This window comes from Leiobunum rupestre, chromosome 9 (genome assembly GCF_980474605.1).
Source record: "Leiobunum rupestre chromosome 9, qqLeiRupe1.1.hap1, whole genome shotgun sequence".
Lineage (NCBI taxonomy): Eukaryota > Metazoa > Arthropoda > Arachnida > Opiliones > Sclerosomatidae > Leiobunum > Leiobunum rupestre.
The window spans coordinates 23,559,055-23,576,912 of record NC_143392.1 but is presented as its reverse complement, the minus strand read 5'-3'; the positions used below and the strand labels follow the sequence as shown (position 1 = coordinate 23,576,912).

At 35.3% G+C, this 17,858-nt stretch overlaps 1 protein-coding gene across 1 annotated transcript in view; it reads left to right on the top strand.

Moving 5' to 3' along the window:
* Lnk (SH2B adapter-like protein Lnk) overlaps positions 1-17,183 on the top strand; it is a 78,363-nt gene extending 61,180 nt beyond the window's left edge. The window contains exons 6-7 of the mRNA XM_090159500.1: positions 12,833-13,074; positions 15,708-17,183. Coding sequence (XP_090015626.1) covers positions 12,833-13,074; positions 15,708-16,172 — 707 coding nt within the window. The 3' untranslated portion in view covers positions 16,173-17,183. The remainder of the gene's footprint in view (positions 1-12,832; positions 13,075-15,707) is intronic.
* The last annotated feature ends 675 nt before the right edge of the window (positions 17,184-17,858 follow it).

The window sequence follows — 17,858 nt, the reverse complement described above, 5'->3', positions numbered from 1 at the left end:
TATTATTTATAAATAAGTAAATATCTCTAGGCAGTATAATTTTTATATTTTGAGGCGAAAAGTACCTCAAAAATATGTTCCATAATTCCATATTAATGTCCTAAATGGGTACTTCTCTCCAAAGCGATATAATCTACTTCTGGCTGATGTAATTCCTCACAAACGAATAAACAAGTTTGGAGATTTGGCTGTAACTGAGAGCCGTTAGCGTCGGTGACAGTCTAGCGCTAACTTTCGTGTCGCTTTCGACTCCCCAGAGAATTTCTAACGAGCTTCATTTATAGTTAGCTACACGTTTATTTATTCGAGTTAAACCCGTCACGCACGTTCTGGACAAACCTTTCGTGTCTTGACAACATTAGGGCGACGTAGAAATCGCGTTTTATACTTGGAACTCATTAAAGGCGCGTGACAACAGGAATGTATACGGGTGAACAGAGAATAGGCAAGCGGTAGATTCCCAAAGGTTTTGTTTTATCTTAATAAGCTTCATTTCATATTTAGATTAAACAGGGGGCATTTAAATAACGCTATTTCCAAAGGCTTGAATTCCTTAGATTCGTCTCGACTATTTTTTCTGTTATAATTGACAATAGAGAACCGCTAGACATAGCCTTATTGTGTACAAACTGCTTTATCTACCAGTTTCTTTTACGTGTTTTCTAGCGTGGGCTTAACCTTTCTGTTAATTAATCCTTCAGAAATAATTTATTCACATTTCACTTAATTTATAGTTAATTAATCGTTTAAATATTATATATGCAGATTGCTTAGTTACTAAATTATTATTAATTAAATTAAATATATTTTTTAACGTTGTGTGAATTGAATTTTAATTTAAAAAATATTTTTTCAAGAAAAATCAAAAATGTTTTTGATTGTAATTGTAAATAGTCAGGTACGCTTAAAAAATAATATTAGTAGAATTTATTTAAACTATAGAACTTTAAATTTCTTATTAATTTATTTTTAAATAAATATTAACTTTAAGAATTAACTTCCAATAGTTCTAGTAATCCGTATTAAATATAAATGTTTTTGCATGTTAATAATAAATACGCAATAATGCAGTGTAATATTGATACCTCAAGCTTATGTCCTATATTTAGAAAAATATTATATTCACTCTCACTTGTGGGAAAATACCAAATGGTATTTTTCATACGGTTTAATTTATACTACCTACATAAATAACAGGGCTTCCATCAAGTCCCTATTTTCCCATTTTTATCGCAAAAGTGCCTTTTTACCATTTTTCTCTCGAAAATTCCCTTTTTTCCCTGTTATTATCGCCAAAAGTCCATATTTTCCCATTTTTATCGCGAAATTGCCATTTTCCCTTATTTTTATCGCCATAAGTCCTTTTTCCCATTTTTCTCGCGAAAAGTCCCTATTTTCCCTGTTCTTATCGCGAAAAGTCCCTATTTTCCATATTTATCGTGAAAGTCCCTATTATATTATTTTTAACGCGGAAAGTTCCTTATTTCCCTATATTTTTATCGCGAAAAGTAATTTTCTTTCCTATTATCGCGAAGGTGGGGCCCTGAAACAACCATGATATCAGTGTTGCTGATCATGGTTTATACAAAATGCCGCCGACATATTTTGGCGCGATATAAAGTCTGTGATTATGCAGTCAAAGGCGGCGTTACTGGTAGCCTACGTTGGTTTTCACATACCTTATGGTAGTATAAAAAGTTGCAATGGGCTTTAGTTTTCCTATGGCAACCAAAAATGTTTTTGATCGCTCAAAACGAAAAAATCTCCATTTAAAAAAGCGTGGGATTTTCTCGGTTTCACAGGGTACTTACTTAAAAACTTTTTAAAAATTAAATTTTCAAAATATACCCATAAAGATGAATTTGACCTATTTTGGGTAAAATTTATCAATGATTTTGGCTAAAATTTATCAATGATTTTGGCTAAAATTTATCAATTTTGGTTAAATTTTAACAAAATTTGGGTAACCTAGAAAATCCCATGCTTTTTCACATCAGAGGTCAAAAACATTTTGAGTTGCCGTGGGAAAACTAAAGCCCATTGCAACTTTTCCCTTTGGAAATTTTCATACTACCATAAGGTCTACCCAACCCCCGAGTTTCAACAAAATCGGTGATAACCACCTCGGGTAGTCTCCTTGTTATTGGCCCACAAATTTAAATTTCAAGTCAATATATAAGGGTGGCCCACAATTGAGAAAAATCTCCTGACGCCGCCTCTGTATGCCGTTTGATAAGAGTTCCACCTGATAAGCGTAGCTTCTAATATAAGTCGCTATGTAGTTTTGACGAACTTTTTTGCGGTCGCTAAACAAGGTTCCAAATTTCCATACAACGATAATTTAGAAGATCGTCAAAGATAGGGACGCGATCTAACAATAGATGTCGCCGCTGTCGGGTTCATCGGCGAATATATTTCTCGCCGTTAATGACTTGTCACCCTGCCTTCTTTAAATTATAGCCGCATTAAAAGACTCGCCTCCCATAAATGAACGCCTCGTATAAATGCGCATCTATTAGAACGCTTTTCAATCCTCAACGAGTCCGCCACTGTAGCCTAGCCTTACGTTACTCACCAGGTTAAGGAATCGCACCGAACGGACGTATTTTTCTGTAGAATGAAACAGCCAACGTCAACAAACGTATTATAATCACTCGTATAAAATTTAACGGCGTCTTGTTGTACGTAGCGTTTGGCCGAAAAGAATGAAGATTTAAAATATGACGCGTTATATTTAAACGTATAGGATCCTATTTGTCGCTAAAATTTCTTTATAAAGCTTAGTTGAGCTCCCCGTGGCCGTAATTACCAAGTGGCGAGGTCATTCGGGCCAGCCTTACTATGTCAGATAAGGGAAACGGGGTCGTTCTTTTTGACTTCACGTACAGGGCTGATGCTGTTCCGTCAATCTCGCGTAAGACCAGACGTTTATAATACGTCTATCGCGAGAGAAGTATCCATCTACCCATAGTGCCAATGTCATTCGCGGGTTTCAAAGGGGGGTGGCGGGCTACTTAGCACTTTCGCCTCGCAGCGAGAGGAGCCGGGTTCGATCCCAGCTTGTAGCTCCGAGTGGAAACTCGGAACCACTCCTTTTGCGATGAGTTTGCGAGTTTTCTCCGATAACGGTAAAGGGGTTTTCTCTAGAGTTCATCGGTTTTCCCATCTATAAAAACTTTCTGAGGTTATCGGTAGTGGTGAATGTAGGAGCTGTTGGCTCGCGTGGCATGAAGGGCTGACCACCACTCTCCTACGCATTGTGACCCGGCCACCCGAGTTAATGACTTTGGCCTAGGATGGGGCCCTGGGTATTAGCTTAGCTGATTTATGTTTTGAAAAAAAATAGTGCGGAGAAAATTTGTTACAATTACAACAGAATCCATACAAATCAAACGTAACTTTTAATTTGAGTTTAAAAAAAGTATTATTAAATAAAGAATATTTTAAACTAAACAAAACCGTATGTTTTTCCGGCAAAGTACAACAAAAACACATATGTTTTCTCGGGGTAAGAAAGACAAAACCCATTTTTTTGGGGGGAATGAACAACAAAACCCCATATGATTTTTCGGGGAAAGAACAACAAAAACCCTTATGTTTTCAACAAAAACCCATATGTTTTTTCGGGGAAAGAACAACAAAAACCCATATGTTTTTTCGGGGAAAGAACAACAAAAACCCTTAGATTTTTTTCGGGGAAAGAACAACAAAAACCCATATGTTTTTTCGGGGAAAGAACAACAAAAACCCATATGTTTTTTCGGGGAAAGAACAACAAAAACCCTTAGATCTTTTTCGGGGAAAGAACAACAAAAACCCATTTGTTTTTTGGGAAAGAACAACAAAACCCCATATGTTTTTTCGAGGAAAGAACAACAAAACCCGTATGTTTTTTTCGGGGAAAGAACAACAACAACCCATGTTTTTCGGGGAAAGAACAACAACAACCCATGTTTTTCGGGGAAAGAACAATAAAAACCCATATGTTTTTCGGGAAAGAACAATAAAAACCCATATGTTTTTCGGGAAAGAACAACAAAAACCCATATGTTTTTCGGGGAAAGAACAACAAAAACCCATATGTTTTTTCGGGGGAAAAACAACAAAAACCCATATGTTTTTTCGGGGAAAAAACAACAAAAACCCATATGTTTTTTCGGGGAAAGGACAATCAAAACCCAGAACTGCCCTGAACACATTTGTTGTCTTTTGGGAAAAAAAACAAATGCCCATGTGGTTTTTATTTGGGAAAAAAACCCTAGGTTTTTATTTGGGAAAAAAAACAAATCTCTGGTTGTCGTCCAAAAAAAAATCTCATATGTTATTTCGAAAAAAAAACATTATTGTTTTTTTTTTCGATATTGAGAACCAAACTGTAAAACCCTGTAAATTTTCATGTATGAATTGTAAAAACCGATTCTGATAGGCGGCAAAGTAGCCCCGTAGAGGCATTACGAAACACCCTGTGCAGATTCCATCTTAGCGAAGACGCAACGCGCGGAACGAAATGAATTAGGCCCAGCTTCATCTTAAGCTAATATTTTCCCTCGGCCGCTAAAAAAATGCCCCGGTGCAGTCGAATAAACAGGGCTTCCCCTCTCCCGCGCGCCTCTTAATTTTAGTGACTTTTTTCTCGTTGGCTCTGCTCATGGTTCCTGCTGAAATGTCTCTATCTATTATCCACTACTGAGAGACGTAGAAAAGAATTATACTCTTCCCCTCTGCCGCCGCTGCCGCTCTCTGGCGGCGGAAAAGACCCTCTTCGTCTCCTAATGGTTTTTACTCTTTTTTATATTATATTTATTCCGCCCTCCCTCCCAGCTTTCACTTTTATTTTTTCTTACAAAGGGGGGGGGGTGGAATCTGAGTGGGGGAAGAACCGACGACTTGATTCCGTTCTTTTCTACCGTTTTTTATATTTTTTCTGACTTTTTGGCTGTTATAAGAACTTTTAGAGTCTTGTTCCTATCAAGATCGTGACGTTGTCGAGTTAACCGCCATCCCGCCCAATTTGGCTATTTCTCCATTGAAAGTGCGCGTTTTTTAAACGTTTCCTACGAATAAAGCTTTTTAAACGTTAATTTTCCTAGTACGGAGTTTATACATTCATTGTGAAGTTAAAATTGTGACTTTTAGTTAAGCGGTTAGATAATAAAAATGTTTCTATTAGTGACGTGTGCGGGTTTGGGCTATTTTTTTTATAATTAACCAGATTTTTTAGTCTTTGATATCGTGTTATTTAGTTATTTATTTATTTCATAGCATGCTATTTATGCGCTAAAAGTGTGCAGTTTCCTTAATGAATATTTTAAGTATGTTTAATTATATCAGTATCAGGATAATAAAACGTGAAACTATCTGGATATGATAAAAACTTAAATTTCCAAAATATTGACTGAATTTGACGGTTGTCTATGACTTAATAATTTATACGTTTTGAAGACAATCATTTATATTTGTCAGGGTTCGTACACGACCTGGAAAAGTCGGGGAATTTGAAAATTAACACAAAAATTAGGCAAATAAATTTTGAGAAAGATGTATAAAAATACATAATAAATATTTTGCAAGATTTTACCACATTTATTTTAATTTTAAATTTATTATTTAATTCATTTATTCTAGCAAAAATATTCAAGAAAAATTGGCAAATTGATCAGGGAAATAAATTTCGTACAAACCCTGTTTGTCCCCACCAACATTGGGCTATTTTTCTCCGTATTTTGGCGGTATCCCCGGTTAAGTTGGAAGCCCTGCGCCGTCATATTTCAGCGTCAGTCTCTTCCGTAACGAGTTCCTTATTTTTTATTCGCTTCCTAAATGCTATTCGTCCAAATACGTTGCCATTCCTATTTGCTCTAAGCATCACTTTAGCCCAATGACGGCACAAATGTCCCATTTTTTTGGGTTCGCTTTTTCTGCGGCAGATTTTCCGTAGTTTTCTAAATGGGAATCTTGTCCAAATGAGAGGATCCTCTCCCCCCTCGGGATCACTGGGCATTGTTTCGGCGACGGAGCCAGCTTCTCCCTCCCCCTCCGCCCTTTAAAAGTCCACCAGCGCCATCTATACTAAATGACGTTTTTTCCACCTTTTTCAATTCAATCAGATGTCGCCCTTTTAGTTGGGACTTTTTTTGTTGCTGGAGCCGAAAGTTTTGAAAAGTTCTGATGTGTGGCTTACTAGCTGAACAAATAGAAAAAATATTACCAGTCGTATTTATTTTTGCTTTTGGCCTTCAAAAGCGGAATTCTCCGATTAAAATCAGTTTGATTTAAATTGGTGATTTACATCAAATGGTTTTTTTAAAGATTTCATTTAATTTAAATTGGCTATTATAATTCAATTTATAAATGAAAATGTACAAAGTATTTTTGAGCAATACCACTTAAGAGAAAATTAAATTATAATTACTAATTAAATAAGATTCATTTAAATTTTAGTTTAAAATTACCGCTGTACGAATATTATTAATCACTTCTTCAAGAAAAATTAATGGGAAAAATAGGATTTAAATTATGTATTTCTTATAAATTCTAAATGACCCTATAAAACGTAATTTTTCTATAAATCTATTTTAAATAAATCTTATAAAATCCTTACTTAAATTACTGTTAAAGATAGTTTTAAAATTCCCCTATATTTAGATAATTTGACCCGAATTTGATATTTTATATGTTGGTCTTATAAATCAAATTTAACTTTGGGATTTTAATTCTATTATTAAAATTTTGGTTATGATTTATGTTAATTTCTAAAGAGATTAAAATCGTGTACATAAATTATATTGTGAACTTTAAAAGTTTTCAATCATTAAAAATATTTGAAGAACTTACAGTAATATTGTATAGGATTGTTTATTTATTTTTACGTTAAATTCATATAAAATATTTTAATAACAAGAATCATCATAATTTATTTAAAGCAATGGATATTAATTTAACCATAAGTAACATAATTTAAATAAGTATCATATCGAATCTTTTTCGACGCTGACGCTCTCGCCCAGCTCGGAGTTTGACTGGTAAGCGAACTGAGTTGTATGTTATCGTCCTTGGTAGTTTTATATTTCGTCATGGGCATATTTGGAACCTAGGGGCTTCTCTGTTGAATTAAACCTTGATTGCACAATAACTCTAAAAATCAGTTTGGTATTTATATTAATTTAAAGTAGTCTGTACTTATATTAATTTAACGTAGTCTGTACGTATATTAATTTAACGTAGCCTCTACTTTATTAATTTAACGTAGCCCCTACTTTATTAATTTAACGTAGCCTCTACTTCATTAATTTAACTAAGTCTGTATTTATATCATTCAATAATAAAATAATCATCGTAATTAATTAAAAACATAATATAAGGTAATTAAATTTATGATAAATTGACGTAGTCTATATTTATATTAATTTGACGTAGTCTATATTTATATTAATTTAACGTAGTCTATATTTATATTAATTTAACGTAGTCTATATTTATATTAATTTAAAGTAGTCTATATTTATATTAATTTAACGTAGTCTATATTAATTTAACGTAGTCTATATTTATATTAATTTAACGTAGTCTATATTTATATTAATTTAAAGTAGTCTATATTTATATTAATTTAACGTAGTCTATATTAATTTAAGGTAGTCTATATTTATATTAATTTAACGTAGTCTATATTTATATTAATTTAACGTAGTCTATATTTATATTAATTTAACGTAGTATATATTTATATTATTTAACGTAGTTTATATTTGTATTAGTTTAACGTAAAAAATATATTCAATAATAAATTAATAACATAGTATATAGTTATTAATTTTATTATAGTAAAAGGTAGTCTGTATTTAAAAAAACTAATTATAATTAGCTTATAAAATTAGTGACTAGAAAAATGAATAAATCAAGGATTTCGCTTCCCCGCCAAACAGATTCTTAATTTGCTCGTATGAATATGAAATGAAATTCTTTTCCGAGAGTCGGTGTGTCCTTGTAACAAAGTTATTTATGACGATAAATATGACCTTTTTATCTTATCCAAGGACTGATAGGGAAGGCGATTGAAAAACATTGTCGCTGTTGTTGTACCACAGCTCACTCGACAGTAAATATTTAAACACTTGTTTCGCAATCCTCCTTATCTATGTAATTTTCCTCAAATCCCAAGTTATTTTATTTTTGTTGACATTTTGCAGCGGCTTAATTTGCCGGAAATTATTCGTCTTGTTTGTTGCTCGACTACGGTAATATTTGAACAAAATAAGGATGTTAGATATTTAGAAAGTACGCTAAAATTCGTACCAACATATTCATTATCCCTAAGTATAAATATAGAAATAAATCTTGTTTTCGGTTGATCGAAGTATTCCGTGACTACGCTTCATTCTCAGTTGTTTTCCACGTCATGGTTTTATTCTTTTGGGGAGATTATTCCTGGAATTGGATATCATATGTAGAATCCTAGGACATTTACATTTTATTTAAACAACAAAATTGTTTCGTGAGAAGTTAATTAACAAAACATAATTTCAGTATCATTCGTGGAATAATTAAATTCTTACTTAAATTTGTAGATATGTATCTTCTATAAATTTGAACATATTAATAAATTTAAAATGTGTAATCCTAATATCTTTAATTTTTCATAATTATATATTTATATAAAATACTTTTTTTTAGTTTTAAATCCTATTGTAAAATGTGAATAAATGAAGTCTTATGAAAGTGTGCTATATAAATTATGTATTGCTCTAATTGGAATAATACATATAATGTCCATAGAAACTTGTGTTTATTTCATAGAAACTTAATTGTGTTTCTCTATAGAATCTTAATTGTGTTTCTCTATAGAATCTTAATTGTGTTTCTCTGTAGAATCTTAATTATGTTTCTCTGTAGAATTTTAATTGTGTTTCTCTATAGAATCTTAATTGTGTTTCTCTATAGAATCTTAATTGTGTTTCTCTATAGAAACTTGGGCTTTTTTCATAGAAACCTAATTGTGTTTCTCTATAGAAACTTGTGTTTTTTTCATAGAATCTTAATTGTGTTTCTCTATAGAATCTTAATTGTGTTTCTCTATAGAATCTTAATTGTGTTTCTCTATAGAATCTTAATTGTGTTTCTCTTTAGAATCTTAATTGTGTTTCTCTATAGAATCTTAATTGTGTTTCTCTATAGAATCTTAATTGTGTTTCTCTATAGAATCTTAATTGTGTTTCTCTATAGAATCTTAATTGTGTTTCTCTATAGAATCTTAATTGTGTTTCTCTATAGAATCTTAATTGTGTTTCTCTATAGAATCTTAATTGTGTTTCTCTATAGAAACTTGGGCTTTTTTTTCATAGAAACTTAATTGTGTTTCTCTATAGAAACTTGTGTTTTTTCCATAGAAACGTAATTGTGTTTCTCTATAGAAACTTAATTGTGTTTCTCTGTAGAATCTTAATTGTGTTTCTCTATATGTCCTTTGAAAAAGTTATAGAAGCTCAGGGGCTTTATTCTATAGAAATCTTTAGGTTTTTATATAGTTAACTTCAGGCTTTATGCATATAAATAATAAGGAAAATTTTCGTTGGAGTATCACCTACAAGAGAGACATATACTATATATCTCTACAAAGTAAAATCATACATTTTTTTAAGTAAATCAGTTCCGTATCTTTCTCGAGTTAAATATTTACTGAGAGCCTAACACGGGTTTTTAAACACAATCCTAGGGGATTTGTGTGTACTGGGCCCACGTACAGTGTATCCGATGCCGCCGTATTCCAATCTCGAAGAATTAGGCTTAGAAGGGCCAGGGATATCTTAATCGAAAGGAAATATCATGCCCTCAGTAGCCCGTTGTAAATGTTGGAGATCGGGGAGACACAAGTTGGTCGTTTGCCCATTTTAGTGCTATATGGCGATATTCGACTTTAAATCTACATTCTTTTCTTTAATTAAGACCGACTTGGTTGAAAATTATATTTTTAGTTACTACTGATCATTTCTGAACTACGTTTACAGTTGCATTAAAAAAATTAAGTGATAATTCTGGCCAATTCGCGGGAGCCCACAACCCGCGTACGCAATATGGTCATATTTGAATTTCGTAACAATTGATACAGGCGCCATTTAACTCCAAAAAACATTTGCGTTTCGCTACGTAATTTCCAAAACCAGGTAACTCGAAAAGTTCTTTTTCGGTAAAAAAAACCAAAGGGTTTGAAAACTATATTTTCCTATAATTTAAATAGAAATTACCCTATATTTTTCTATAATTTAAATAGAAATACTCTATATTTTTCTATAACTTAAAAAGAAATTACCCTTCATTTTCCTATAACTGAAATAGAAATTACCCTATATTTTCCTATAATTTTAATAGAAATCACCCTATATTTACCTATAATTTAAAAATAAATTACCCTTTATTTTCCTATAACTCAAATAAAAGTTACCCAATATTTTCCTATAATTTAAAAATAAATTCCCCTTTATTTTCCTATAACTCAAATAGAAATTACCCTATATTTTCCTATAATTTTAATAGAAATTACCTTATATTTTCCTATAATTTTAATAGAAATTACCTTATATTTTCCTATAATTTTAATAGAAATTACCTTATATTTTCCTATAATTTTAATAGAAATTACCTTTTATTTTCCTATTATTCAAATAATAATAATAATCAGCTAGGCTAATAGAAATTACCCTATATTTTCCAATAATTTTAATCGAAATTACCTTATATTTTCCTATAATTTTAATAGAAATTCCTTTTTATTTTCCTATAATTTTAATAGAAATTTCCTATAATTTTAATAGAAATTACCTTTTATTTTCCTATTATTCAAATAATAATAATAATCAGCTAGGCTAACAGAAATTACCCTATATTTTCCTATAATATAAATATAAATTACTCTATATTTTCCTTTAATATAAATATAAATTACCCTATATTTTCCTTTAGCAAATTACCCAATATTTTCCAAAACGGTCCTGCAAAATCTTATAATATCGACTATAAGATTCTTATTTTTCCTATAAGAATTTTTGGGCTTTTCCACGATCACCCTGCTTATGTAAATAATTATAGACTTATGATAAAGCGATTCGGAGAATACGACGCCATAGAAAGGCAGCGTCAATGTCGTATTGCGAACGAAACCCGAAAGGAAGCCATTAATACGTAGCCACTCTAATAGGGAGAAGACGGACGGTCTCTGCAAGAAGAGAGAGAAACATGACTAATATTATTTTCCTTTGCCTTTTTATTGAGTAGGATGAGCTGAGTCCGCTCTATATAGACTGAGTGGGCGCGTAGGCTCGCGCATTTAAGTCCATTGAGGTTCCGGGGAGGCCCGAAATTGGGTTAGCATCCGTCTTCCGAAGACGAAAAAATATACTTCCACATTTCTTTATTCTTATTTTATTTCTTCTCGACTGAGAATGAAAAATATGAGAAATCTGGTTTCGGGACATTTACGGAGAACACTCATTCGTCATTTTAATTGACTCGGGGCCCACCCGACTATTGGCCCGGACCCGGACCAATCAAAAGGACGAACAATTTTTCGTTAAAATTGTATGGACATTTTCCTACTTGTTTCACGGGGGGCTTATTTTGTTAAGGGCAATGTAAATTAATATATGGAAAATATAGCGGAAAAGGTATGAAAATATACACCATTTTTTAAAAAAAACATGAAATCTAACGGAAAAACTACAATTTAGAACGATTTATTCTCACCTCCTTTTCGCGGAGAAACCACTTTCAAACTTTTTGTATTCAAAATCTAAACGCGTTTCGTTAGTAGAGAACATTTGGACCTTGAAAACCCTCTAGCGGCTAATTTCCCAGTCTGAAATTTTCAAGACTATTTTCATTTTGAATGTGTCTGCATTTTTTCATCTAAAATCAACCCTCAAATCTTTTGCCCAAAAAGTTTATTAAATCGATTGTGGCGCCATCCCTAGATTTATTGCTGAACTATTAATCACCAAAGATGTCGGGACACTGAAAAACGTACGTCTGCTTAATAGTGTTTCAGAAACGAATCTAGAAGTGGCGATCGCGTTATTGTGAAATTCGTCTGCTATGCTAATAACTAACGGATGATTGAATCTCTAGACCATTTTTACTCGGTTGAATCTTTGGTAAATTTTTACCAGGTTGAATCTCTAGTACATTTTTACCAGGTTGAATCTCTGGTACATTTTTACCAGGTTGAATCTCTGGTACATTTTTAGCAGGTTGAATCTCTGGTACATTTTTACCAGGTGAAACTCTAGTAAATTTTTAGCAGGTTAATCTCTAGTACATTTTTACTTCGTTGAATCTCTGGTACATTTTTACTTCGTTGAATCTCTGGTACATTTTTAACAGGTTGAATCTCTGGTACATTTTTAACAGGTTGAATCTCTGGTACATTTTTACCAGGTGAAACTCTAGTAGATTTTTACCAGGTTAATCTCTAGTACATTTTTACTTCGTTGAATCTCTGGTACATTTTTACCAGGATGAATCTCTGGTACATTTTTACCAAGTTGAATCTCTGGTACATTTTTACCAGGTTGAATCTCTGGTACATTTTTACCAGGTTGAATCTCTGGTACATTTTTACCATGTTGAATCTCTGGTACATTTTTACCAGTGGTAATCTCTAGTAGATTTTTACCAGGTGTAATCTCTAGTAGATTTTTACCAGGTGTAATCTCTAGTAGATTTCTACCAGGTTGAATCTCTAGTAGATTTTTACCAAAACCTAGGTAGTGTGATCATACGTTGACAAGAGAGTAATCGAATAGAATAACTCAACTTCTCTAATAACGTCTTCTCCCACCAGATGTCACATCTTCGCCGACGACCAGCTCGAGTCTCGGAGGCGTGTCGGGCGGCGCCACGAGCCCGGACATTTACCAGAGGCTGAGGGACTATCCCTGGTTCCACGGCACCCTGTCTAGGAACGACGGCGCCATGATGGTCCTCCGGGAAGGCATCAACGGACACGGTTTCTTTCTAGTCAGGCAGAGCGAAACCCGGAAGGGTGAATACGTCCTCACCTTCAACTTTCAAGCCAGAGCCAAGGTCAGGACGATGTCGGACATTTTTGAATCGATATTTGCTCGATAGTCCCATAAAAACTTCTGGAGGTTTATGGTAATAGTGATTGTAGGGAGCTGTTGGCTCGCGTGTCGTGAAGGTCTAGCCACCTGGCCAACAGGCATTAGAAGTCAGGGTATTTGAATATGGGTATAAAAATCAGGGAAAAGTCAGGGAATTTGAATATGGGTATAAAAATCAGGGAAAAGTCAGGGAATTTGAATATGGGTATAAAAATCAGGGAAAAGTCAGGGAATTTGAATATGGGTATAAAAATCAGGGAAAAGTCAGGGAATTTGAATATGGGTATAAAAATCAGGGAAAAGTCAGGGAATTTGAATATGGGTATAAAAATCAGGGAAAAGTCAGGAAATTTGAATATGGATAGAAAAGTCAGGGAATTTGAATATGTATAGAAAAGTCAGGGAATTTGAATATGGATAGAAAAGTCAGGGAATTTGAATATGGATATAAAAGTCAGGGAATTTGAATATGGATTATCAGGTTAAAGTCAGGGAATTTGAATATGGATATAAAAATCAGGGAAATTCAAAAATTAATCTAAAAATCCGGGAAATGTCAGGGAATTTAATTTTGGTTGGAAATAGGAAAAAATCTTTACTAAAATATTGGTTAAAAATACAAAATCTTGGCACAAAATAAGTCAGGGAAAATCCGCAGATGATCAGGGAAAACCTGAAAAACTCAGGGAATTTGATTGTGAAAAAACTGTGGCAACCCTGTTCTTGGTTGTACTGTGTAGACAGACTAATTGTTGGTTTTAGTATTTGGCTTATCAGTAAGATTTCATTATATTTCGAGCTTATCTCGTGGAATAAATATACTCTATAATTGGATGTGCTTATTTCGATGTGAAATATAAGTTGCTTTGATAGGCATTTTACTTAGAGTGGTTTAACTTGCGCATCGCTTGCCTTATCTACCATGAGATCCGATCAAGCTCGCGCTCATTTGAGAGGCTAAATCGGCGCTCCTCTCTTTCCGCGCTCATTTGAAAGGCCATATGGTTGCTGCTCTCTTTTCGCTTCCATTTGAGAGGCTAGATTGGCGCTCCTCTCTTTTCGCTTTCATTTGAGAGGCTAAATCGGCGCTCCTCTCTTTCCGCGCTCATTTGAAAGGCCATATGGTTGCTGCTCTCTTTTCGCTTCCATTTGAGAGGCTAGATTGGCGCTCCTCTCTTTTCGCTTTCATTTGAGAGGCTAAATCGGCGCTCCTCTCTTTCCGCGCTCATTTGAAAGGCCATATGGTTGCTGCTCTCTTTTCGCTTCCATTTGAGAGGCTAGATTGGCGCTCCTCTCTTTTCGCTTTCATTTGAGAGGTTAAATCGGTGCTCCTCTCTTTTCGCTTTCATTTGAGAGGTTAAATCGGCGCTCCTCTCTTTTCGCTTTCATTTGAGATGCTTGATCGGCGTTCCTCTCTTTTCGCTTTCATTTGAGAGGCCTTATGGTTGCTACTCTCTTTTCGCGCTCATTTGAAAGGCTTAATTTTTGTTCTTTTTGAGAACGTTAATTTAGCGCTCATTTCCGCTGAACAGGATAAAAGCCTCAAATTCGAGCCGGACGTTGCCCAGCACTCGTAATTTGCAATCCCGACGATAGCGGTCGGGCTATCTCGTTCTTCTTGAGAATGTCTGGCGAGCAGCCGACTCCTTTTCATGCTTTTGAATATTTTAAATGAACTTGCGCCAGAATAAATAACCCTCGGAAGCGTCCTTATCTCCGCTTGGCGATGCGGGTCGTGACCGTAAAATTCCCCTTTATCAATAATATTCTTCGTGGGGCGCTGAATAACTACGCGTATTTTTTCCTTGTACTTATTTCGAGACGCGTTTTAACGGCAGACAAAAGTGTAAAATGCGTTATTCGTATTTAAATGCAACGCCGTCCATTATTTTTCTCAGGGTTATCGTTTAGCTCGTTTAGTTCGCTTCGAACGAGAATGGAGGTGCTCGCGTCCTTGCCTCTCAAGGTTTTTAACGCGCTGTGAAAAAGATACGATTTTATTCTCATCCTATTCCGTTTCTTGGTTTTATTTTCGTGGCTTTCCCGATGCTTTTAACGCTTAATGGAGTTTGCCTTTTGCAGGGAGATTATTTCCTTTTATTTTACGGTGATTTTATTCAATCTTTGGGTGATTTAATTTAATCTTTCGGTGGTTTAACTTAATCTTTCGGTGGTTTAACTTAATCTTTCGGTGATTTCCCTTCATGTTTTGGGTGATTTATCTTAATGTTTTGGGTAATTTCCATTAACTTTCCGGTGATTTCCCTTAACTTTTCGGTGGTGTCCCTTCACTTTCCGGTACTTGGTACTTTCCCTTCAGTTTTCGGTGATGTCCCTTAACTTTCCGGTTTATTTCCCTTAACTTTTCGGTGGTGTCCCTTAACTTTCCGGTACTTTCCCTTAACTTTTCGGAGGTGTCCCTTAACCTTTCGGTAATTTTCACTGATTTCCTTACGTAATTCTAGTAATTACCTACGATTTGTACAACTAACTGCTCATCGGTTACTGTCTCGTCGATTACCCGCGACCCTTACCCGAATTTGGCACAAAGTAATTGATTTGACCCCCACGCTGACGTTGTTGTCTATTCCGCAGCACTTGAGGATGACGATCAACCCGGACGGTCAATGCCGAGTGCAGCATTTGTGGTTCCAGACCATCTTCGACATGCTGGAACACTTCCGCATCCACGCCATCCCGCTGGAGTCCGGAGGCACGTCGGACGTCACGCTGACGGAGTACGTCATCAACACCGAGGGGGCACACTACCCCCCGAGTGGGGCCGCGCCGCCCCTGCCGCCACCCACGGCCTCCCGGGTGTCGCCTTCGCACGCCGACGCCGGGCCAGTCGCCGGGCCGCGGGCCTCGTTGCCGCTGGAAGGGGCCCTGGTCGAGCCGGCGCCACCACGGGCCCCCGTCATCCCCCAGCAGCAGGATATCCACACCTACGCCGGCTCGGTGCGCCACCGCACGCAGTCCCTGGAGAACATCCGGCCGCACTCGCCGTCGCAGGCCAACTCGCACGGACGGGCCGTCGAGAACACCTACTCCTTCGTTTGACAAATAAGCTCGCTCCTCTAGCGAGCACCGTCTGCTGGCCACGCCACGAGCCTCGTCGTCGACACCGGCCGTCGTCCGCCATCAGGAACCCGACATCTTTTCTCCCTCAATTCCTTAATATCGTAATTATATTCGTTGAATATAGATGGCGGGACTTTCGGCCCCGCGCCGGTTACGTTTCGCGATCGTAGATATACGTATTATTGCTCCGTTTGTTTTTGACTCGGAGGGTTTCGGTTTAAGGCAGCTATTGTATTTCCCGGTCGTAGCCTACGTTATTTCTTATAGACGCTTGACAATGTCCTTAAACCTAGGTTGTTTTTTTAGTAAATGGATCAATCTCGGCTAGATGGCGTGCCTCGCTATCTCATTTGCGCGTTTTTACTCAACGAAATCAGCGAGGCGGTGAAAGGTGTTCGTTTAAAGCAGTTGTACATTTAATTGGTTTTTCGCCTCGCTTTAATTGGCGTCGTAGCCACCGTGAAAGCGCCATCTATTTATAAGTTCCTTAAGTTGCCCTTAATAGTCGTCACATTGGACATTTTTGAGACAATTACGCTTAGATGGGAGCGATGTTAGTGGAAATTCTCACCGTCTTTATAATTACGAATAGCTACCTAAAGTTACTGAAATATAAATTTGCTTATAAATGAGACTAATTACGCGCGAACAATAGGCTTTTATGGTCATTCCACAACTCCCAAAATTAATTGTAGTGTCTATAATATGAAACCACGGTTTAAAAGCGCGTCTTCGTTTCACCGCGATTCATTTTCGGATGGTGTTACTTTATTTCTTTTCTGAACAAAACGTTTATAAAATATACTGTAAAATGACAAAACAAAATTGATTTCGAGATGAAAATGACAAAAGTGTGTGAAAGACAAAAAGGTTTTTTTGAGTTTCTAAAACACTGTGTGCTGTAATAAGTGATATAAAATGGATAACTCGACTATAAAAATGATTTTATTTATTGTTTTTCCATATGAAATAAATCTGTTTCAAAATTAATACAGTTGTTCGCTAATATTTTCAAATTATTTAATTCTCGAAATTCCTTTCTTAATTCACGTTTTCGCCGCTAGAAGCGCTGTTAGTTGACTTTTAGGGGGGAAAGTCGGTAGGATCCTCTATTCCTACTGCTCCTTATGCAAAATTTGGCCGCGTGTGCCGTTCCCTTAACAGCTCACAGCGCAAATGAGGGGGAAACTCCAATCGTAGTATGTGCACAAATTTTAATACAATTCATACACATTCGGCGAACTTCATTCACTGGCCATTAGATGGCGCTTTTTAAGTAAGAGAGCACACTGACGACCAACATACTCACAATTTGCGAACTTGAGCTCTTCAAAAATTATTCATGAAAAATTATTGATGGCGGATCAACGAATTGGACATTTCTGCCACCAGGTTTAGCAGAAGCTAGAGAAGATTGGCGCTAGTTGCGTTAAAAGACCTTAGTAGACGATTTTTTGATTTATTTCATATTCCCTTTAAATACGAAAATCAAATACTTTTTATAGATTTTTTTGTAATATTGACAGTCCATATTATCATCACTCAATTTAGTTAATGTAACTTCAATACATGATATCTCAAAGGTCTGCTTAACATTTTAATTTTGGTGTATTCAAATATAAGCTAAAAAACTATCTTTACAATTCGAATTTGAAAGCTCTGTCA